The 24,566-nt window shown below is 33.7% G+C and overlaps 1 protein-coding gene across 1 annotated transcript in view; it reads left to right on the plus strand.

The window, feature by feature from the left end:
* Nucleotides 1-24,566, plus strand: part of DYNC2H1 (dynein cytoplasmic 2 heavy chain 1) — a 142,836-nt gene that overhangs the window by 38,488 nt on the left and 79,782 nt on the right. The window contains exons 49-66 of the mRNA XM_058800623.1: nt 1,027-1,275; nt 2,090-2,198; nt 3,171-3,284; nt 4,097-4,239; nt 4,957-5,038; nt 6,302-6,456; nt 7,342-7,479; nt 9,785-9,898; nt 11,057-11,217; nt 11,380-11,503; nt 12,123-12,244; nt 13,128-13,214; nt 14,581-14,707; nt 16,387-16,528; nt 17,088-17,197; nt 19,678-19,776; nt 20,937-21,060; nt 23,895-24,058. Coding sequence (XP_058656606.1) covers nt 1,027-1,275; nt 2,090-2,198; nt 3,171-3,284; nt 4,097-4,239; nt 4,957-5,038; nt 6,302-6,456; nt 7,342-7,479; nt 9,785-9,898; nt 11,057-11,217; nt 11,380-11,503; nt 12,123-12,244; nt 13,128-13,214; nt 14,581-14,707; nt 16,387-16,528; nt 17,088-17,197; nt 19,678-19,776; nt 20,937-21,060; nt 23,895-24,058 — 2,364 coding nt within the window. The remainder of the gene's footprint in view (nt 1-1,026; nt 1,276-2,089; nt 2,199-3,170; nt 3,285-4,096; nt 4,240-4,956; nt 5,039-6,301; nt 6,457-7,341; nt 7,480-9,784; nt 9,899-11,056; nt 11,218-11,379; nt 11,504-12,122; nt 12,245-13,127; nt 13,215-14,580; nt 14,708-16,386; nt 16,529-17,087; nt 17,198-19,677; nt 19,777-20,936; nt 21,061-23,894; nt 24,059-24,566) is intronic.

A 24,566-nucleotide genomic window follows, 5' to 3' on the forward strand; every position in this document is an offset into this window, starting at 1 on the left:
ATGTGGCAGGCAGTAGGAAGTATATAGCAAGGTTAGGTTGATGAAAGGACATCAGTTGTCTTTCCTGCTGTTTACCAACATTTGATGGTTTGATGAACCAACATTTTGATTCAAAGTTTGATGAACCAACATTTTGAGAAACATTTATGTCCATATATATTTGTGTATTGTTTGAGTACCTAAGTGTTTTACTAAATAATTTCTTTTTGAATTTGCAGTATGGTCGCATAATTTTTGTTTGAAGAACTGCTGGAGATTTGGCATGCTTTTAAGCAGTTAAAGTACAAAAAAGTGAGCTTGATGAGGAAATGCAAACATTTTAACTCCTCTAGGCTATCTGATTTTTAGGATGAGAATTTTGAGATTGTCACCCTTAGTTGTAGTGTTTGATGGCCTGTAGATGGGAATCTACCACCTCTCCTTAAGTGCCAACTTGTGACCAATACACTACATGGGAAATTATGAAATTCAATAGCCTCAGTAAGCAGGGAGTTTGTTGGTTTTGGTGTTTTTTTTTCCTGACTGCAGGATACATTGGGCTTCAAAGATGAGGTTTTAATGAGTATAACAAGGTCATAATTTAATCATAGGATCTGCTGTTGTGTGTCTTTCACTAGGAACTTCCATAATAAGCAATTATGCAGCAATTAGATGCCTAAAACACTCTCCTGAGTTATTAATTAAGCTGTAGTCAGAAACACAGCTCAGACTTTGTTCTGGTCCATTATTCAATTTTAATTAGTTCAGTGGTAGATTCCTATTTCAATATATCAAAGACTTCCAAGGTGTTCTGGTGCTGGGCGTAGTGTGATATGTTAATTTTTGATATATTTATTACTCATAAAGGGTATGTGAGGTTTCTAAATTCTGTGAAAAAAAAAAAAAAATTGAATGAAGCCCAATGTGGTCTCTTAAGCTTTTAAGCCTTTCTTTTTGAAACGTTAAAAAGTTGGATGTTTGCATATCTCACTGCTTATATTTATTATTAGTGATCAGATTTTTTTCCTCTTTTTTTTTTTTAAATAGGGTATAATTCATTATGGACGGGACAAAAAAGAGATAGATATTTTACTGTTCCATGAAGTCCTCAGTTATGTGTCCAAAGTGGACAGAGTGCTGAGTTTTCCTGGAGGATCACTTCTTTTAGCAGGACAGAGTGGTGTAGGTCGTCGGACAGTTACCTCTTTAGTCAGTCATATGCATGGAGCTGTGCTGATTACTCCCAAAATTTCCAGAGGTTATCAGCTGAAGCAGTTCAAAACTGATCTTAAATATGTAAGTCACTCAGTTTGATCTATTTTCTAATGCTGTAGGTGTATGTTAAAGAAAAAAAAAAGAATGTGGGAATTTTGAAGGACACCAAAGATTGTGGAAAAGAGATATTTTAAGAGAAGAAGAACGATAGTCTAAATGAAACAAGTAATTTTTTAGAAGTTCTCACTCTAGATGTGGATACTGTTCTTTAGAGTAACTAACTGAAAATCCTCTTTTTGGAATACCAGAGCTCTTTTTGATTGTTGTAGAACTTAGAAATTTGAAGTTTATGTGAATATTTATGTGACAGGCTTTTTCATATATATATTTTCAGGTTGGTATTTACTTTTATTTTCTGTCTCTACTATGATCTTCCAGTTAACAGTAGTTAAATAAAATGAAATTTTAGTGATTGGCGAAAGTATACATATTGTTTAAAACCAGATGCAAGCCTTGAATCAACAGTTTCTCATTACCTTCAGCTATCCTAAAGAAAATTCTAGATCTTTGCCTATACAAAAGAGTGATACAATTCTATCATTGAGTAATATACAAAAATATACTTTATGAAAGAGCCTGGTTTTAATTATTTTTTCATTACTAAGCTGTATATCTAGGTAAAATGTTCCTTATATTTGATATCTCTTTTAACTGAATCACCTGGAAATCTTTTGTAAATATATAATAGTGTAGATGCTGTGGAGAAAATATGTCTGTAATATCTAGTCAAGGAAAGATTATGATCCATGCCAGTCCCTTCTAACTCAGGATATTGTATGATTACCATTCTCTTCTGGACCATACACTGAGGTTTAAATGTCTTCCCTGCTTCTAGGTGATGGAGCTTGCAGGCATTGAAGCCCAGCAGGTGGTATTGCTGCTGGAAGATTATCAGTTTGTTCATTCCACTTTCCTGGAGATGGTCAACAGTTTACTGTCCTCAGGTGAGTCAAGTCCAAAGAGTGTATGGTACTACTTTTACCACACAGACTTAGCTCAACGAGGCAGAATTAGAGAATGTTTTCTAACTTTAGATAGCTTTCTGTGCTGTTTTCATTAGAGTACTTGTATGTAAGAACCTGACTTAAGGTCCGCTTAGTTGTCCTTTAATTTACCTTACAGTACAGTGCTTTCAGTTCCTCTAATTCATTTCAAAGGAGTTCTTGATAACAGCGTAACAACAGAATTAAAATGCATTCTACTCTTCTGCTTCCCTTTTATAATAAAACTCAAAATAGAGAGGTTTCCAATGCTTTACTAGATTGTATAGACTGAGTTCTTTTACTAAAGAGTCACCAGCAAAGCTCACTTTTCTGAAGGTAGTGAGAGGGATGATAAACAACAATAACAAATAACAAAAGTGACTTTATTTTAGTGTCCAGCTTTGTTCCTGGATCAATGAGAAGATCACTGAAGGACTGAGTCAAAGTTACTAAATTGTTTTTTTGGAACTGCAGTAGTTTAAGAGCTGATTAATAAGAGCACCAGATTTTCCTGTCTCTCAGGTGCTACCCCAGATCTACCCCAAATCTTGATTATGCAGTGTTAAAACTTTATGTCTGAGAATCTGGATGACTACTCACTTTCATCTTCCTGGTGTGTGTCAGTTTGGTTTGATTTGTTTTGTATGCAGAACAGGGTCACTGTCTTTGGATAGATTTGAAAGAGCCTTTTTCAAACACATTTCAGCAATGTAAACAAAGTAGACTGTTAAATAGAGTCACTGTAAGTTGTTTTTTTTTGTTTTCATGATATCATGAAAAGAATTATTAAGAAAGTGGGATAATAGTCAAGAAAGTATAGAGGTGAAAACTATGAAATTGGAATTCTCTATACAGAGGATTCAAGGGAGACCTTCAAAGCAATTTAAATAATTATAGTGTATTTTATCTGACTCAAATTAATTTTTGAAATAGGAGAAGTTCCTGGGCTGTATAAAATAGAAGAATTAGAACCATTGCTATCTCCTCTGAAGGATCAAGCTTCGCAAGATGGATTTACAGGACCAATTTTCAACTACTTCACATACCGTATGTCAACAGAGTTATAAGTTATAATTAAATATGAAGTTTAAAAAGTGATATAATAATGGATTCAAATAATTTCTAACATAGTCTTTTTATTGTGTGCAGTCTTTACTTTTAATTAGTAATCAAATAGCAGGCAGGAATAATATTTGTGGTATTTGAGAGCACAGAACCCTCAGCTGAAAATTTATTTTTCTGTCTGAAATTTTGTATTGAATGTTGTACAAATGTTATGAAATCTGCTTTTGAAAGTAATTAGAAGGAAGAAAGCTTTTTTCCCATTATTTTCTGGTTTGTATGGCTTTTATTTATATTTGGTAAGAGAGATTTCTTCTATTGATCAATTATACCAAGATATCACTCTGGATTCTCAGTAATTACAAGCAAATTTACAGATAGTTTTTTTAATTATTTGTGTTTCTTCCTTGGCCCAATGAGAAGATTAAATAGTTTAGAAATAAATCAAGGAATATGACTGAAAGAATACAGTCATAGCAGCCAGCCATGGAACTACTTCTGATTGGTTCTATTGGTCTACATGAATTAGAATGAGAACTAGTGCTTTCTACTTAAATACTGCCAGCTCTTCAGAATTAAAAAATGCACTGTAGTATAGATAACAAGAATTCATGGTACTTAATAAGTTTCTACTTACAAACATTCCTTTCCTAGTGTGATTTGATATTATAGGCTCTTTTTTTTCAGAAATTGCCTTTTGATAAGTATTTTTAAAAAAGTGAATTATGTTGTATTTGCATTAAAGCTACCGTCATGTAGTCAGATTTTATTTACTAAAAATTGTTGCATTTTCTTAGGGATCCAACAAAATCTGCATGTTGTCTTGATCATGGATTCTACCAATTTAAATTTCACAATAAACTGTGAAAGTAATCCAGCACTGTATAAGAAATGTCAGGTTTTATGGATGGAAACCTGGTCAGAAGACAGTATGAAAAAGGTAAGTTGCATTAATTGTGACTTACGTAAATTAGTATCTCTAAATATAACTGAGCTCTGGTGAATAAGGTCAAGATATTTAAGGTTGTGAAGGAATAATTATCACTGTACCTATTTAATCCCTTTGTACACTTCTACAAAGATGGAAAATTCCACAGAACAGTGAAGTATTATTAGTATTGTTATTTTACCAGTAACATTATGTTTTGTTCTCTCTGTGGGCTGACTTGAACAACATGCTGACTGCTATGACTCTGATCAAACACAGCATTTAAGAGCAAAATATAGATTGCAAGCAAAATATTAAAGCCAGTTGTATTTTGTTTGTGTGGCAAGGTTTTGGTGTCAGGTTGGCCTGCAGGGGTGACTTCTGTGAGAGGCTGCCAGAAGCTTCCCCCATGTCAGGTGGTGTTAATGCCAGCTGGCTCCAAGAAGGATGTGCTACTGGCCAAGTCTGAGCCCAACAGCAGTGGTGGCAGTGCCTCTGGGATAAATATCTTCCACTTGAGAGAATAGGAAGTTATCAGTGACATGGAAAGGCAGAATTTATCTTTCTAATGCTAAAAGTATTCTGTAGATTCCTTATTCTAAGTGTATCATTTTCAGTCTTTTGGAAAGAGAAACTAGATTGAAGGTTTGTGTTTTCGATGTTTAAAAATTTTAACTCAAAATGTCATTGTTCATAATTTTCATGCAAAAAATTATGTGGCTTTTTTAGATACCTGAAATGCTTCTGTGTGATTCAGATGAACAAGAAAAGACTGGAAAAACACATAAAGAAGTTAAGAAAAAACATTCAGGTAATATTTAAGTACACCTACTAGTTATTATTATTAAACACTTGATCCTGTGTTGGGCGTAGGTAATAAAATAGATACTTTAAGGATGTGTTTACCAGCATATTCATAGACGTTGGTGCTATTCACATGTCAGGCATTTTGCACAAGGGAGCATTAGTCTGGAACATACATCCCAGCTGATCAAATGCAGTCTCTTCTGTCACAAGTAGTCACTGTATATATTCAATTTTATACAAGTAGTCACTGTATATATTCAGTTTTATACACTGATTTAGCTATATCTTGTTTTGGTCAGTGTCTTCCTTCTATGTGGATGTTATTTCACAATCTGAAAATTTGATGTTTTGAGAGTTTATATATTTCATTATTACTTTTGTAGATTTTCATTTTACTTTATTAATTTCAAAAACTCCTGTGTTGGAAGTAATGCCCCTTTTTCAGAATAATTAGGTTTTTTCATAAGGCTTCAAATATAGTCATGTTAAAAAGAGTGTCTCAAACATAATCTAAGTGACCAGTGCCAGCACTCACTTGCAGAGTACTACTTTTAGCCACTTCCTATAAAAGTAGCACTTAGAGGTTGTGGAGCTAACAGAATATAAGATGGTAAGTGGATCACTTGGAGTTTCTTGGTTTATATTGCTTTTTAATAGAGCAATCAGAATAATGGGCAAAAATAGTATTTGGTGTTCACATTACCATCCCTCTTTATCCTAGATCATCGTAATTAATCTAGGCTGCAGTACTTATTGCAGGCATTCATTTATATATAGATATGCTCTAGCATTTTTTTCTTTTGTAGGGTAATGCAGTTTATTTTACAGTATCTTTGGGCTTTTTTTGAGAAACTGTTCAATAAACTGAATGACAGGAAAACCTTTTAGTTTGCCCGTCATCAGAGATAAGGGAGAAGACAAAAACACATGGGCTTTATTTCTAAAACAGTCCCAAGTATTTTAAAATTCAATTTTTGTGGAAGTAGTTTCTTATAAGATTAGCCTTCAGTAGTCTGCAATTAATTTTGCTGGCTTTTCCAAACATCAAACAATTTCAGTGTATTTCCTTCTGAGAAATAGGCATTCCAAATGTATTTATATGTTGTTTCCCTGAGAGTGCTATAAAAAAGTGTAGTCTTTTTGCTATTTTGAATACTCTTAATTCATATCTCGAAAAGCAAGCATATTCTCTTGCTTTTTCTTAGTTATTTTAATGTGAGATAAAATTCAGTATAATTTTATCTGTATAACAAATGATGTTTTACAGGTCATTCTGATTTTCTGAAGTCATTTTTGGCAATCCACGAATCATGCAAAATGTACGGAGCAACACCCAGCAGGTATATGACATTCCTCCGTGTGTACAGTACCATCAACAGCAGTAAAAGAAGAGAGCTAATAAAAAGGCAGAACCACTTGCAGGTATGTGTTTGAAACCCTTAACGTGTGACTCTTCAATATATTCTTGCATTAGGATATGTCTCTTGTATTAATGAGCTGTGGCTGTTAGCATGGTAATTGTGGTCTGTCCTCTATTGGCAAATGCTCATGCTCTGGTTTCAGGAGAGAAATAGTATCAATCTTAATGCCCTTCTCTGTTCAAGTGCCTGAAAGAGTAAAAGGTGATTTTCTTGTTTTTGTTAATACTTTTCCTCGAGAATGTATCAGACTGGGCATGTTTCTTATTAAATGCTCTGTTAAGTAAAGGTAATAATTTACTGGAAAATTATTTATGGAAAATGTTTATCCTCAATCAAAATATCTTACAGATATTTTTTTTAAACATATCTTGAAATATTGGTAGTATATAATTAGTATTAAGTAAACAATGTAGAAAGTGTGAATTAAGAAAATAGTTAATTTTGAGCATAATTGAAACTTTATTTTATATATATGTTTTTTAGTGTTCAAATATGTAGAAATCAGATAATCTATTTTATTTCATTCTGTTTAACTTTTATTGATTTGCTTTTAGGGGAGATATAGTTACATTGAGTTAATATCAGTTAACTGAAATGCTATTGAATTACTGGGAAAAAGAGTATATGCTAGCTGTTTTTTCATTTAAAGTTTATTATTTTGAGATTTTTTTTATCTTCTGGCTGTAGTAATAGATCTTAGAGCGACACAGCTAGAACTACCAGATCTAAATTTTAGGTTAAATAGTATCAAGAAAATGTGAAAAACAATTTTAAAAAAAGGTTAGTCTACATTATTCTTTGTTTGTCCATACTGTTTGTAGCAAATGTTAATTTAAATTCACTTCAAATTTGTTCCTAAATATTTGCTTCTTATAAACCTTTATAGGCAGGTGTTTCAAAGCTGAATGAAGCTAAAGCCCTGGTAGATGAACTGAACAGGAAAGCTGGAGAACAAAGCATTTTGCTCAAAACGAAGCAGGATGAAGCTGATGCTGCTCTTCAAGAAATTACAATATCTATGCAGGTGGGTATACAATCACATCAGAAGTGGGGGGAAAAAAAAGGCAAAAAAGATGTTTTTCTATCTTTGGTCTCTGTAACTGCCTATGTTTCACGTTCTTTTCAACTGTTACAAACCTGATGCATTTACCAGAATTTACCTAAGGGAAGGCATGAGCCCAGAGGCTTGAATAAAGTTGCAACAGGACAGAGTATTATGTAATTTAAATCAGGTTAGAACTGGTTGAGTAGGAAGATATCAGTACAAGTTTTGTACCTGAGCAGTATTCACTGTTGTAATTTAGTCTGTCTGAAAGTTTTCCTAGAACTTTGTTAATCCAAACTGATGGCTTTTATGTTTATCCCAGATAGGAAATTTCAATGAAATACTTACAAGTAGCACTATTTTAAGTAACAAATACCAGGAATTAAATTTTTGAACTATTAGAAAATATGTATTTCATGAGGTCTGGTTCTCAGAAGTTAACGTCAGAGAAGGTTAGATAATGTCTTTATATTCATCACTCTTTGAATTTTTATTCTTCAGCTCAGAGGCAGATTTTCTTTTCAAAATTCTGTAATTTTCTTCAGTAGTGTTTTCTCAGTCAAGTAAAATAATTTTATAGACAATAGGTCTCTACATTGATACTTCCTGGAATTATAAATGTAAGATAAACTGTAATGAGTCTACTGTCACTACACTGTTGGTTTTTTTTTTTTTTTTGGTTACTGTTTAATCTGGTTAGTCAGAAATTTGATGTCAAAGACATTTGCAGTATGCAGTAGAATAAATGCCTGGTCTTTCAAACCATTTGTTTCACAGTGCTTTAAAGGTGCATTACTTCCATTCTTTGTAAGTAACTTCCTGTAGGCAGTTTTTAATATTTTTAGGCTCTTCCTGTCTGTAGTACATGAATTTGAATAATAATGATTGGCTTGGTGTATTGATGATTTCAGTTTTAAATCTGCATCTGCTGTTGTCCAGTAGAGTTACAGGTATGTGGGTAGCACATGCTACGCCGTGGGAGAAAATCAAAGGATAGGCCAAAAGCAATGAAACACGATGGCCTCACTGACATCAGAAACATTACAGTGAAAGTCTGATTATTTAGATTAGCATAAAGTATAGGTGCCCTCTAATCTTTTAATGTCACTTCAAATGATCTAGCTTATGTAACAGAGAGAGCTCTAATACATACAGACTCTTTTAATCTCCTTTCAGAGAAAAGCTTTTGACCTACAACTGAATGTTAAGGTTTTCTTATTCAGAGCAATCATTCAGTACATGTTCATTTGCATGAAATGTCTAATCTAGTTTTATGTAGCTAATGTTTTATGGATTTGAATGTAATCTTCAATAATATGCTGATCTGTAGCTTGGGTTAAGTGCTGAAAGGATTATTACTATTTTAAGATTTTCTCTGTTTTTATGCATCTGTTACCTTCTGCTACAGCTTCAACGCAACTTGACAATTGCTGGTGATGATAATGTGTTAGATACTGGAAAAAGAAACTCTGGGCTTTGCTGTCTTTATCTTTTAGGTGATCTGAGCCTAGAATACTGATATTTTATGTTGTACTTTTATCCTCAATAAATAAAGAAAACCTTTTAAGGTCCTTTCCACTGTGGTTTTATGTACTAGATATTAATTGTTGTATTGAAGTGTTTAGGATTCCTGGAGATGGCTAATAGCTGCTGTCTGCCTGTAGACACTGGTCGGTACAGTACAAACCCAGAAAAAAAAGTGTAAACCTAAACAATTTACAATATAAGTGTATGACATAAGACAGTTATCCTTACAGACAGATCAGTATGAAATTCCAAGTAAAGAATCCCTACCTATGATCCCTACCTAATAAGCTATAGTACCAATACTGCTGCTTTTATGAACATGATAGAAAAAGAGTATTTTAATGGCACTGTGAAGGAAATTGAAAATGAAATGGGATCAGGACAAAGACAGTGAAAGGAAAATAGTATTTGCAAATATAATAAGAATGTTACAGAGGCGTTAGCCTTATGCTTTTAGAAGAAGGCTGACATAGAAATGGAAAATCAGAAGGAAGGGGGAAAAAGTCATAATGAGCGTCACTGATAGAGGTACAGATCTGATCTGTGGTAAAGAAAGGGAAGGACACACAGTAAAAGCAAATTATGCTTATTCTATATAGTTTATTTACTTAGCCAGTCTGCCTGATATCAAATACATTCAGCTATTTTATTGTAATTGGTATTGTGCAAATTATTATAATGAAGACTAAAAGAAATAAGAGACCTAAAGGAATAAAATCTGTGTAAATTTGCAAACTAAAGGATTTTTTTTTTACAGAGTGCTAGTGAGCAAAAAGCGGAAATGGAAAAAATAAAACAACGAATAGCAGAAGAGGCTGCAGAAATAGAACAAAGAAAAAGAAAAATTGAAGATGAACTGAAAGAGGTTCAGGTAAGAGCTGATAAGGAAAAGTAATATTTTGCACTCTGATTTTATCTGACTTATGTCCTGCTGTGCAAAATAGTTTTGCAGAATTTATCCCTGCAATTCGTAAATTTTACTCTAAATTATTTTAATCTTAAAACTTTTTTGCATTAGAAAACAGTATGCCATGTGGCAAATGGAGATTGTCATTCTGGCATTTGTGTTCTGTTAGGTAGTAATTACAGAAAGAAAGGCAAGCCAAATCTTTACTTCACCTGCTGTTTCTATGCTGCCATGCTCTCCAGCTGAGTTCTGCTGATTTTATATACTATTTTTCAATTACTCATATTTTATATAAACCAACTACATTACTTTGCTTTGATCAAGCTGGTAATATAGGGCTTTTTATGATCAGCTGAACGGACATAGTTTAGTGGGAGATAATTTACAGTTATTCCTAAATTCTGAAAAGTGTATATCTAATGATGATACAGCAAACTGCTTGTTTTAGAGACTTTACAACTGTTAGGCATCAGTTTTTTTGGGAGGTATGTGTGTTCACTCATTGCTCTTAGTCTGTATTTTTCATACCATGCATTTTAAATTTATACTAAAAACTAAGAGAACAGTGCAACAACTTAATTTTTTGTTCTTTTAAATGTTACAGGTACCAAGGAATTATATCCTTGTATTGAAAGAGACATAGAACTACAGGGTTAGACCCATTCTGTGGTCTTTGATAAATATGAAGGATGTGCAAGGTGTGCACAATCTTTAATGATAATCTGTAACTTTGTTTCCTCACCATTTTGTTGCTTTGTTGATAAGGGTGAAGGATTTGTTTAGCAACTGGAAACAGAAAGCTCTTGTGGCCTGTACTTCTATGGATATTTACAAAGAGATCCCCAGTCATGCTTATAAATAGTAGTTAGCATCATTATTAAAAGCTACCTGTATCACAATGTGAAGATTATATGATACTGTTTTATATGGAAGTAAACTTATTATCACTTAGTAAATACATGGCAATTTTTTAGTAACTTGTAAACATGAATCTGCATCAATGTTAGTTTCATAGGTAATAAAGTATTTAAAAAGAACAAGAAATTATGTGAAAACTGGAATGGGAAATGCTCAGTTTCTCATATGCTCATCTCTCTTTTTAATGTATTTTCATGTTTTAAGCCATTGGTTACTGAAGCTAAATTGGCTGTTGGAAATATAAAGCCAGAGGCCTTGTTAGAAATCCGGTCACTACGGATGCCCCCTGACATAATCAGAGACATTCTAGAGGGCGTTCTGCGCCTGATGGGGATTTTTGATACATCGTGGGTGAGCATGAAGAGGTAAGAATTTTATTTAACCTTTAAAATGAAACATTAATTTACCATATGAACTACTTTCTATCATATTCAGGAATCTTGGGCTCAGAATTCCTCAGTTTCGTGTAGAAGTAACCTTTGTAACATTTGTTTCTTCTTTACTTATTTATTTAATTCTTTTCACAGTTTCTTGGCCAAAAGAAGTGTAAGGGAGGACATAGGATCATTTGATGCCCGTAATATTCCAAAAGAAATACGAGCAAGTGTTGAAGAACTTCTTTCTAAAAACAGAGCATCTTTTGATCCAAAGGTAATTCCTGATTGCATTACATAAAAGGAAAAAAAGACCAAACAAAGACCAAAAGAAAAGACACGATAGCCTGGTTTGCCAGCAAAATTTTTAGGATGAACTTCAGTTAGAGAAAAAGTGATGAATTCTACTTACAGAATTTGTCAGTATAAGCAGATGAAGGTGTAGCAGAGATTACTTTGTTACATACTGGCCCCTAAAATGAAAATTTGGTTGGTGAGTGTGCAGGGATGGGGTAAGAAGTCATTATGGAGTTGAGTACTCAAAGATTTTTATACTGCTATAAAGTAAAACTCAGACCAAGGAATTCTAACTGGCTCCTTTGGCGTCCTTGTACCAGTAAGAGTCTAATAAATCATTCATTGATTTAAAACTTGTTGATTTCAGTTTAGCTTCATAGTTGTAAAAATACCCACTGTGGTTTTTTACGCGGATTGATGGCCTTCAATATAATCTTAGTAACAATTTAAAAGATTAGTTCATTAGAAGAGTTGGCTTATTAGCATATTTAAGTTGGTAACTAGAAAATCTGTTGCCATTACTTATCCTGTATTTATCTCTTCTACGTTATACTTCAAGGACTTTCTTATAACCACTTTACTTGTACTGAATTTTTCAGAATGCTAAACGAGCCAGTGCTGCAGCTGCTCCATTAGCAGCTTGGGTGAATGCCAACATCCAGTATTCCCATGTCTTAGAACGAATTCAGCCTTTGGAAAAAGAAAAGGCTGGCTTGGAAGCGTAAGTTAGACTCTATTACAAAATCAGTGATTTTAATTCCAATTCCAATGGTGATGGGTGAAACTGAGGCTGCCAAGGAGGAATTTGAGTATGAGGAAAGGCTTCTTGAGGGTGACAGAGCGCTGGAACAAGGCGCCAGAGAGTTTATGGAGTCTCCTCCTCTGATAGTAAAATTGTGCCTGATCATGATCCTGCTTTAGCGGGGGGTTGGACTAGATGATCTCCAGAGGTAATTTCCATCCCTAACCATTCTGAGATTCTGTGTGAATTGAAGTTTATTAAAAACAAATGATAAAAGATAACCTCATACAGAGGCAATAAAACGTACATACTGAGACAGAAGAAGTAAGTGTGCAATAGTTTCTTTTTCTTGGAAGCTACATCTTGGATGCTTTTTGTACAATCATGAGTCACCTGTCTCAGCTGAATACTGTCAGAACAGTGAATACTGTTCACTAACCATCACAGGTATGCTTAAAATGTATTCTCTCAGTGAAACCCATGCTATTTTATGAGGTATAAAGTTCCTCTTTTTCAGTCATGTACTGAGCATTATCAGTTTCTCCTTAGGATCAGAAAGATAAGACATAGTCCTGTGACCATCCATAACCTGAGGAATCTGTACTGATTATTTTTCCAGGTCTTAAAATTCTGTATGAGAAGAATTTGTTCGGATCTTTAGGAGTGGGGTGTTTGGTTTCCGTTTTTAAAACTATGTGATGAGAAGTACTCAAAAGCTTTTACATGTGAAAAATATATATTTCATTATAAAACACAATGAAGAATATCTTTGAACTATCTCTATGCAAATTATTTTCCTGTTAGATTTACTCTTTTTTTCCCTTGGTTCCATAGTCTTAAAATAATTGTTACATTTTTCTAGTAATCTCAAGAAAACTGAAGACAGAAAACGAAAATTAGAGGATCTTCTGAACTCTGTTGGTCAAAAAGTATTGGAACTGAAAGACAAGTAAGTTGGGTGTGTTTATTTCAAGATATAAATAAAAAACATGGATGATTTTACAGTATGAATAATGAATTTTATCTAAGGAAATGTAACTTCCTGTCCTGCGAGATATTTACATCAGAATTAGTGATGCTTTGGCGATCTGTACTCTCAGTGGAGATAAATATTGTTAGATCACAATTCATCTCCTTGATCAGATGAAATAAATGCTCCTTAAAAGTATCTGCTTCTCTCTGCTGACTGTGTTGGTAGCCTTTATTGGAGGCATTGTAGATGTCAAAGGATAACAGTGTGTTTATCACCTTCTGAATCACAGAGGACTTCAATGACTCCTTAGGACTTTGGAAACATTCCTATACAAAACTTCTACTGATCACAGCTTGAAGAGAAGCAGTATTTCTTTTAGGATGGCCTACTTTTCTGACAGTTAGCTAGTTAGCTCTCTCCTTTTTTCTTAGCCTCTCATCAAGTACATGACTCACAGAGGCATAAAAATAGATCTGATAAACATTTATACTTTCTCCAGATTCTGTTTAATCCAAGTTTTTCAGTTTGATGTTTTTATTAGGTACTTAGTATAGGAGATACTTTGCAACCTGACATATGTACATATTACTAAAAGTCATGTTTTGTGGTCTGCAAAGAAAAAAACCAAATAATTATTGAATTATTGTAAATCAACTATACAGTGATTTGTTAGATTAATTAAATACTATATCTTAGAGTTTATTATTTAATATTATCATTATATATTACATATTTATAAAGTAATAAATATATTACTTTGAATAGGTGAATTAAATGTATTAATTATTTTATATATTAATCAAACTAAATAGATACTGAACAGTGTGAAATAATACCTAAAACATGCCTGTTTTTTGGGCATGTTCTTACTTCATATTAGTTTACAAAATAGACTACTGTGAATTAAACTGGAGTCATACATGTGAATTATTAATTCTGTTTTTTAAACATTTGATAGATAAAATTTACCAAATAGTTACAAATGTATGGTATGGCATTGAGCCTGCTGTTGTCCTGACTACATGCAGAACAAAGGTTTACACAATCACTAAAATTGCCAGGCTGTTTAAGCAGAAGAAGGAATGATTTTCAGACATTATAGTCTGTATTTCAAATCAATTTTTAAATCTCACCTGTGCATCCATCTAGATTTTGTTAGCTAAAAGTCTAACAAGCCCATCTACCAATTAGAAGCAGAAGGTATAAAAAAAAAGAACTACTGCAGTAGTAGTACTACAGCCAGGCATTCATGAAAAATTCAGTCAGTTAAAGTTCCTTGAAAATAACTCTTGGTAAGTTTAGTAGTTCATGATGGCAATTACAAAGAGTATTTGTTTTGCAGGTTCCAGAATAGAACAACAGAAGCAACAAAACTTGAAGCAGAACTAAGTAAAGCACAGAAAACGTTGAAAGCTGCAGAGGTGCTGATAAATCAACTTGATAGGGAGCACAAAAGATGGAGCACTCAGGTTAGCAAAAATTTTCAAAAGTACATCTTATAGCTGATAAGTGAAAATACAGTTTTGCACTGCTTGGAGAATGAGTTACTGTCATTATGCTTTTCTCCCAGTGCACATTTTTTGATTTCTCATTAGAAAATAAAGCTTTAATTTTTTCTGAAACTTCTTTTTACTTCATCGTACTTATAACCTTGCTATGTGTAAAACTCCTCCAATATTGTATTTCAATGAAAACATACAAAATTCGTTGCTGGTTTTCAATCCCAATAATGGAATTGTTATGATGGCTGAACATGTCAGCAGTTGGACTCTCCAACCTAAGATACAGTTTTTATACAATTACAGTCTTATAATGTATCACCTTCATGGCATTTGTGTGTAAATGTGCATATAGGTATACCCAAAATGTTGTTTTTCTTTTGAAGTCTTCACTTTAATGCTTGAAACTTTTCTGCTACTGAAGTAGGGAAGGTAAGCATATCTTTCTTGCTCAAATGGTATATTTGAGAGAAACTGACAAGTCTTGGACACACAGATCCTTCTACAGTCTGAAACAGAAAGGAGAATCTGAAGATACCTATAAGCTGAAAACAGCTGTCACCTCCAGAAAGCCCTTAAGTAACTTTCATGGGTCAGAAGATCATAATTCAGAAGAAATCTTCATGTAGAGATTCATAATTCTGTGTCTCCACTGATACTGAAAAAAGCCTCAGCAATCAGACTAAATGCCTGCATTTTGGAGAACCAAAGTTAAAATTAGATGAATCCTTCTTGTAGGTTGACCACCATTCTGGAAAAATTGGGAAGATTTTCCTCTGAAATTAGCTTTATATAGCTACCTGCTGTAGTAAGGATTGGGTATTTGAACTCCAGTGTTTAAGTGCTTCTAAAAGTGGTTCCTCACAGTTTTTCCTTTTGGTACATTAGAAAATTCAAACTATCTGTTAATGGTGTGCTGTAGACTAAACTGGCAAATAGATAAATTAGGAACTCATACCGTAATGAAGACAGTAAAAAGGCAGTGTTTCTCTCCCTTTAAAGTGAAGAAGAACCAATAAAAATTTGCCTTTATTTTGTGTATCAGCATTTATTTTTAATGTAAATTTGATTAAAGTAAAAGTGACAGGACTTTGAAACCAATTATGGCAGTCGCATATGATGTTGATACACTGTATTTTTCTTCAAAATACTGAAACATTTCAAACCAGAGTTGATTAAGTGCAGATAAATTATTTGAAGATATATGATAAATTTATTTTTATCAGATAAGTGTGCAGTGAGTAGCAGTAAATATAAAAGTTGCACATAGTATTTATTGTCTGTATACATATTGTAAGTTGAACTTACAGCCTGACTGTGACTAGGATCACATATTTCTTATCTTTCTTGCTATATACTATTTATCCATTGGCTTATAAGTTGAACTGTTCATCAAATTCATGGATTTTTATCAGCTACATTCTCAGAAATATCTGTGCATGCTCTAGCCCAGAGCTGAAAGGAATTTATCCCATACTTCCATGTGTCTTAGCTAGGTATAGGTATCTGAAATGCAAGAAGAGAAACTCTCTCAACTGTATTACCAATGGCAGGCAAACTTAATTCTGACATTTTAGTAACTGATGAGACGTATTAATGCAGTTTATGTTTGCAAAACCCCTATACTTTCTGTACTTCCTTTTTTGAAGGTGTCAGAGATAACAGATGACCTGACAACGCTGCCTAAAAGAGCTCAGTTAGCAGCTGCATTTATTACATATCTTTCTGCTGCTCCGGAGGATCAGAGGAAAAACAGCTTGGATGAATGGACCAAATCAGCCGGCCTTGAAAGTAATTTTGTGTGTGTGTGTGTCAGTGTCTGCATGCAAGTAATAAGTAATTAAGCTTGATTGAGGAAGTAAGAAATGCCAGTGAGTTCTAATGAACTGTCTCAATTGTCTTTGTACTCCCAAATGAGAAGAGATGTTTTCTTACTCAATAAATATTTCTAGATACCGACAGATGATTTCTTAGAATCATTCTATGAAATTATTAAGATTATAAATATTTATAAAGAATTGTATCTTTATAGTCCTTTCTTAAAAAGAAAAGTTTACAAAAATGAATGTGTTCACATTAAATGTGGTAAATTTGCCAGTGCATTCTGAATGCTTCTGCTTTTTCAATTATCATTTTTATCTGTGTATTAGCAAAACTATAAAATATTTCTATGACATCTGCAACTTATTAATAATAAGTTCAATAAAAGCAATAAAATAATAGATTCAAGGAAGTCTACAGACTTGCACTCTATTAATAGAACAAAGTCTCTCTTCTGTATACACTGGTAAATGCGTTTAAAATATGCAGACTGTAAATGATGACAGAAACTTACACTTTCATTTGCCAGAGTTTGATTTACGACGGTTCCTGTGTACAGAAAGTGAGGAGTTAGTTTGGAAAAGTGAAGGTTTGCCTTCAGATGACCTTTCAATAGAAAATGCTCTTGTCATCTTGCAGGTAAATTTGCTTTTTTGTCTTGTCTTGGAAGTATTTAAATTTTTGCAAATTTCAGTAACATGGCAACTTGAACTATTTCATTTGTGTTTTTTATTGGCATCACAGAGCACACATGCCTACAGAAATAAATACTTATGTAACAATGGATATTTTGTAGCAAAAGGAAAAAATATGTAAAAGAAAATACTTGTTTTCAGTTTTGCTGCCACTATTTTATTCCATATCAGTCTATTCAGGTTTAAAGTGTGAATAGTTATTAACACCAAATGACCAGTAGAAGATTATGTCCTATATATGTTCAGTTTGGCATATAATTTCTGTTACCTTTTTTTTCTCAGAAAAAGGAAGAGGCTATATGCAGATACCGTTCAAGACCTAAATATATCTATATATATACCTATATATATATATATATCTCTAAATATCTATATATATGTCTGTCTAATAATACTTGAGAAAAGGAAAATATCCAGTTTTATCATATATATAGATACATATAATACATAACATATGATGTAATGTACATACATATGTATGTAATATTCTAGTCATTTATTAGATCTACTAACAAGTAAATATTTAATGGCATGAGGAGAATCTGCATTTACTACAGGTGATTTGCTTAGATGATTTATGATTTAAATTAGTTACCGATTTTTCTCCATTTTGAATTTATCTTGCTTTATCATCCTTTTAGTAGATCTGTATATTCTTTTCTCAGTTTGACTAAAAAGCTTTTCAATAAACACTGTCTTGTACCATTAAAGCTACTTATATGCTACAATAGAACCTTATTTTCATCTTTTTCATTAGTTGAATAGATTGAGCTCTTAAAATCTCACCATGTGTAAAGAGGTTTTTGAAACACTCAATCAAGTCAAATAATTTTCCTTGTGTACATCCTCATAAAGCTGAAATTTGACATTATATTTTACCAGTGTGATCTAGAGTACAGTTCTCAGCGTTTTGTGCTGATCATCTTTTGATGCTTGAATACTCATCATGTCCTGTCTTCCAGTTTGAGATCTGTGTAGCTCCTCAGTTTGGAATACTGGAACTTGATCTAGAAAAAGCCCCAAACTTGGAAATGCTTTTCTATCAGACTGAACCACAGAGTTGGGGAAAATACATGTTTAAACCTTCAGCAAGTTTGCTAACACAAAACTGGGAGACATAGCTGCTGCACCAAGATGGCCTGATGGCTGGAGCATGTCTGCTATGAAGACAGGCTGAGAGAGCTGGGGTTGTACAGCCTGGAGAAGAAAAGGCTCTAGGGACTACTCACTGCAGCCTTTCCGTACTTAAAGAGGGCTTACAGAAAAGAGGGAGAACAAGTCCTTACATGGGTAGATAATAAGAGGAGAAGGAGGAATATTTATAAACTAAATGAGGAGAGCTTTAGAGTTGATGTTAAGGAAAATTTTTTTACTTAGAGTATAGTGAGGCAGTGGCACAGGTTTTCCAGAGAAGCTGTGGATGCCCCATTCCTGGAAGTGCTCAGTCAGGTTGCATTGGAACCATGGGCAACCTGATCTAGTGAGTAGCATTGCTGCCCTTGGCAGGGGTGTTGGAACTAGGTGGTATTTGAGCGACTTTCCAACCCAAGCCATTCTATGACTGAGTCTTTGATACACAAGAGGGTAGGACTGAGGCCCTGAGGGTCCTTGGTAGACTGGAGAAATGAGCTGACAGGAACCTCATGAAGTTCAGGAAGGGGAGAATTGCACAGTCCTGCACCTGGATAGTAACAACCCCATGTACCCTGATGTTTTGAGGACCAGCCAGTTGCAAAGCAGATTTGCAGAAAAGGACCTGGTGGTCCTGGTAGACACCAGGTAGCCCATGAGACAGTTATGGGACCTTGCCAAGGAGAAGGCCAGTGGTATCATGGACAGCTTTAGGCAGAGTATTGGCATCAGGTCGAGGGAGGTGATCCCTCCCCTTCACTCAGCGCTGGTGAGGCCACACCTGGAATCCTGGATCCAGTTGTGTGATTCACAACACAAGAGAGACATGGATGTACTGGAGAGAGTCGAGTGTAGCTTTGTGCATGCAAAATACTTTATTCACGATTCTTTCTAAAATGTATTGAGGTCCAAACCCAGAAGTATTGTATACCTTTTCCCACCAGAGGAAGAAAAAGGAAAACTAATAATTCTTCTAAGTTTAAAAGCAGTTGTGAATAACAACTGTAGATTATACTCATTGAATAGAGAATCCTATTTTTAAGAGGTGAGGAACTGCCTAACTTCAGCAGGACTAACGTCTGAGAATTTTGGATTTGGATGGTCTCCTTGTTTTTTTAAAGAAGAGATAAAATGAAAGATATAAATTTCCTAGTCTGTTATTGTTTCTCTAAGCAGTTTGTTAATTAAAAAAGATTTTAAAATACATATTCCATTAGTTTGGGGAAATAAAAAAAAAAAACAATTTTATTCTTAAAATAGATTTTAATAAATATATTTGTATTTTTTCCCTAGAGTAAAGTTTGTCCATTTTTGATAGACCCTTCTTTCCGGGCTACTGAATGGTTGAAGACGCATTTGAAGGAATCTCGTTTGGAAGTTATTAACCAACAGGTGCAGTATTTACTCTTAGTCTTTTCTGTTTGAGCTTTCTCTATTCCAGATTTTACAAAGTAGTGTTTAAAGGTTTGTGATAGAAATCACCAAAAATCAGTTTATATTGTGTGAAGCATACAATTCCCTGCAGAGTTCTAGGTTATTTAAAATTGGAGAGTCAACATCTGGTATTATTTCTACACGTTTGCCTCTTTGTCCTACTATCTCTGAGAATGTCATATTCCCTGCTAAGAGGAAGATAGAAAAGATTTTCAAATAGAGAGGTCTTTTGTATACTTTGTTGCAGTTCACTGGATTTCAGGAGTATATATACACTTAATTCCCTGTGATTGCTGTGTTGTATTATCTACATTGGAAAGAGTAAATTTGATTTCAGTTGGAGATTAGGGTATCTGAAGTTCATTGTGTACCTGTAACTGCTTACCTGAGTAGTGTGGTGCAGCTCAGTTGCAGCCTGCTAAAACAACTGGATGTTGTTTCAGCCTGCTAAAACACAGGCAGGCATGTGGTGCTATTCAGAAGTCCCTTATTGAACCCCACCTGGCCTTCAACAGCATGTGGGTCTTCCACAGATCCCTGCTGGCTCTGTGCAACCCTTGTAGATACTCTCTGGTGGTAGTTGATAACATATCTTCGGGTAATTGATAGTTTGTCCTGCTAGCTGATTGGCCTGATTACCTTTTAGCCTCTGTTGCCTACATTGTCCAGGTTCTCTCTTGACTAATGGGATCATAAACACCACATGGATACTTAAACACCTGTGTGCAACAAAAGACTGCCTGTAGACCTCTTAATAATGTGAATCCTGTGCTTGGTTCAGTTTTGAGACATAGCTACATTTTAAAATTTGAGATAAGAGACCTGACCAGGACTTCCAGGTGCACCTGGCAGACATGACAGTGAACCTGCTCTCTTCTGTTGCAGCACTTGAGGATCTAGGCATGTTAAATAGGTTTTCTTGATCAGTTGACCAAGTTTATTTAAAGTAAACATTTGTGGCTAAACCTTAAAATATCACATTCCTATAATAGGATTTTTCATCTATACTACTGATTTTTAGATTTGGATTGTTTGGTGTAATGCCTTTCTACTCATTCTGAAGTGTTTGCGTTTTTCAAAAAAGCATGAGTCAAAGGAATGTGTTCTTATTTATCCAGGACAGCAACTTCCTAACTGCTCTTGAGCTAGCAGTGAGATTTGGGAAGACACTTATTATACAGGAAATGGATGGAGTGGAACCTGTGCTTTACCCATTGCTAAGAAAAGATCTTATTGCTCAAGGTAAATCACCAAGATCTTTGCATAAGCTTGCTCAAAACTTTTGTAGTTTAGATCTATTTATATGAATCTTGATTTTTCTGAAAACATAATATTGTGTAGTTTGTTTCCTCTGTAGTATTAACCTGCTACTAACACTTCAGTGCATGAAATATGTTGCAGATATGTTCTTATTTAGTAAGTGGAAAAATATTGGAAAGTATTGAATTGAAAGTTATTTAAAAATAAATAAAAGTATTAAATTTAAGTTACAAAAATGTGTTTTTATAGACTCCTAAAAATTTAAATTTTAAGTTGATTTCCAGTGATGATTTCAATTACATACTTTTAATTGGAAACTTAGGCCTTAAATAAACCACAAGTTACACAAGTGTTAGTGCAGTTAGAAATCAAAGGTTTAGGATGTTGATGTTCCTGCTTCTCTTGGATTTCTCTGAACGTAAAGACAACACAAGTCTGTTCCTGATGTGCCCTTGGAATGGGAAAGGTCATAGAGATCAGCAAAATGGTGGAATTTCATGAAAGGAGGTTTCCCTTAACCAGTGCAAGAAAAGTGAAAAATCACAATGATTAGGTTTTGCAATATAATATCTCTGTTTTGGACAGATAATGTGTTCTACCTAACTGTATGATTGCTTTAAACGTAGCTGCTTTAAAGAATTTTTTTTAATATGAAAAATTGTGATAAAAGTTTAGCAAAAATAAATTGTAATTATGCAAATACCTCAGCATAAATTTAGTGGAATTATGTTACATGTTTTGAAATTATATTAAGAGAACTTGGTAAATTAAAAAGTACAGCAATGTGTGTTTTGAGTACTTTCTAAATTACAGTAACTAAAATAGATTTGTATTATCCTTTGTAATTGTATTTCTGCTTCAAGTGATCATTCCTCAGCATGTGCCATGTAATTTACTCTATGAACTTTGGGTACTAAAAATAGCTCAAGACTCCTTTTTTGCTGTCATTTCATCTACTATTGAGATCTAAAGATGCGTGAGGTAACAATAATTCTTCAAATGTAAGTAGATAATAAAAATAAATGCAAATACTGTAGGATTCATATATACATTTATCACCAATATAAGAAAGATCTATTTAGGGAAAAGAAAGTGTTATTTTAAATCAGGCTTCCATTACAGATGCACCTGCTTGTTTATTCTCATTAAAAGAATGGAACCAAAGTAGTGATTTCAGGGATCTGTGGAGGGTTAGGTAGAACACTGTAACAACTTTTTTTTTGCCCCTCTAGCTTCTGCTGAATTTTGGAGAGCTAATGAGATACAGTATGAAAGATGACTGTGGCTGCAGAACTGTGGAGAAAGCAGATTAAATTCAAATATACTGGTTTGTTCAGGAAAATTGCTCATAATGCTCTGATGTCCTCTTTTGCTTTTTAATGAGCTATGTTAATGCCAAGTCTGTGCAGGTCCAAACTAAAGAGGTGTTGTTGAAAAAGGAAGAATGGGTCGCTATTTGAATTTTTTCCATCACTTTATAAGCAGGCATGCACTCCTTCTTTTTGTCAAAATCTGGGTGTGGGGACCTGTCTGCATTATTTTGCTTGTGATGACTGTACATCTCTCCATTACCTGGAATGAAATGTTAAGAAAAAATGTGAATCTATATGCTGTAGTAAATTTGTCTTCGTACAGCTTCCATTTTCTGTTTGACGTTTTTACAACATAGTCTTAAAATTTATTCTGATCTTTGGCATAGAAGGAAAATTGGTATGTTATTTTCATCTCTACCAGTGTTTTAGCCAGAGATTTATATTTCTGATCTGCACCCAGTGCTAAAAATAGAGAAGCACCTAAGTTTGCCATCTTGGCAAGTTTTCTGGAATGGAAATTTTCACTTTTCAACTTATAATTCCGTTCTTACTTATTTTTCAGTATCAGGAGGCAAAATCTTTATCTAATCATCTCATTTTCTGAATCTATTATTTTCTAACCCTGCTGGAATGGAAACCTGTTATGGAAGAGGGGTGGAGGGGACTGTACATATAGTTTTATTTTGTAACAGACATATAGAGAAGTATGAGGAGTATAAACAGACTGAGACCATGACATCAGTTATTTAATAAATTACTTAACATGATTAAATTAAATATATTTAAAATACAATATGGGATATTTCTGATGGAATTTTTTTCTTTCATTCTGCTGTCTAGCTATTCCATCGTTTTTAGTTTCATTGACTTGCTCTATAACAGTTATTGTAGAAAATAGTATCTTAATAGAATTATGATTATACAGCAACATCAACCTTCTACAAATAAATAGAACCAAAGATTAAATCTAATGGGTCTGGAGGAGGAAATATTGAACCATCTTAGTTAACCAGTATATAATTATATAATTATGGCTAGTGTATAGACCAATATTTAAAAGTAAAGGAATGTGTTTAAATTATGACAAAATTCTTATACATAAGTGGGATTCTCAAGGTCATCTTCTGTGGTGTTTTGTCTCCTATTCATGGTCTGAAGATTTCAAAAAGTTGTTAGTATTACTTTTACTTCAAATGCATTTTTGTCCTTGATGCTTTGTGTTCTGGGTAAGGATAATTAAACTACTCAGATGTATTAAGTATTCTCACTAGGTAATTTCCTATATTATTGCTGTGTTATTAATTTTCTGTCTCTTAACAATGCAGGTTAGAATGTGTTCTTTAAATTTTTTGAATTTGTATTTTTTCCAATCAATTTAAAAATATATATCATAAAATATATTTAGATCCATTGATCATAAAGTATTACATAAATACCATTGTTTTCAGATGATTATAGAATGTTCCAATCAGAGTGAGTTTAATATCTGCTTGTTGTTTACAGGACCCCGTTACGCTGTACAAATAGGTGAAAAAATGATAGATTATAATGAAGAGTTCCGTCTTTTTCTATCAACAAGGAACCCAAATCCCTTCATTCCACCTGACGCTTCTTCTATTGTTACAGAAGTAAACTTTACCACAACAGCAAGTGGTTTAAGAGGGCAGGTATGCATTTAGAATAAAACCAGTGTATGTGTAGTGAACATGCATAGCTCCATCCAGCACCTGGAATAAGCCCTACGGTGCAGTTTGCGTTAACGGTTATGGAGGTATTTTCAAGCTAACAAGTAAAATAGTAAAATTTTTATGTACTTTGGAAACAAGGAGTGAGTCCAGTAGAGAAAATGAAAATGTTCTCATTGACTTCAGTTGCAACAGATTAATTGCTAAGCCTTCTCTTTCTGTTCAAGATGCATTTATGGTACCATGGAAACATTTCTGTTACAGCTCTCCAGTGTCCTACTTAGAGAATAATGCTGGTATCATCAAAGTAGTTTGTGTACAGAAAAAAATGTAGTGAAACCAAAATACTGTGTATTTTATTTCCTTTAAAATGCTAGTAGCTGTTGAGGTTTTATCCATAAAGTCTAGGAATCAAAATGTGACATACAAATGGAAGAAAGCAAAAAAAAAAAAAAGAAAGAGATCAGTTAAGGGAAGAAAATCCCCTCCT

The sequence above is a fragment of the Ammospiza caudacuta genome, chromosome 2, assembly GCF_027887145.1.
Source record: "Ammospiza caudacuta isolate bAmmCau1 chromosome 2, bAmmCau1.pri, whole genome shotgun sequence".
In the NCBI taxonomy this organism is placed as follows: Eukaryota; Metazoa; Chordata; class Aves; order Passeriformes; family Passerellidae; genus Ammospiza; species Ammospiza caudacuta.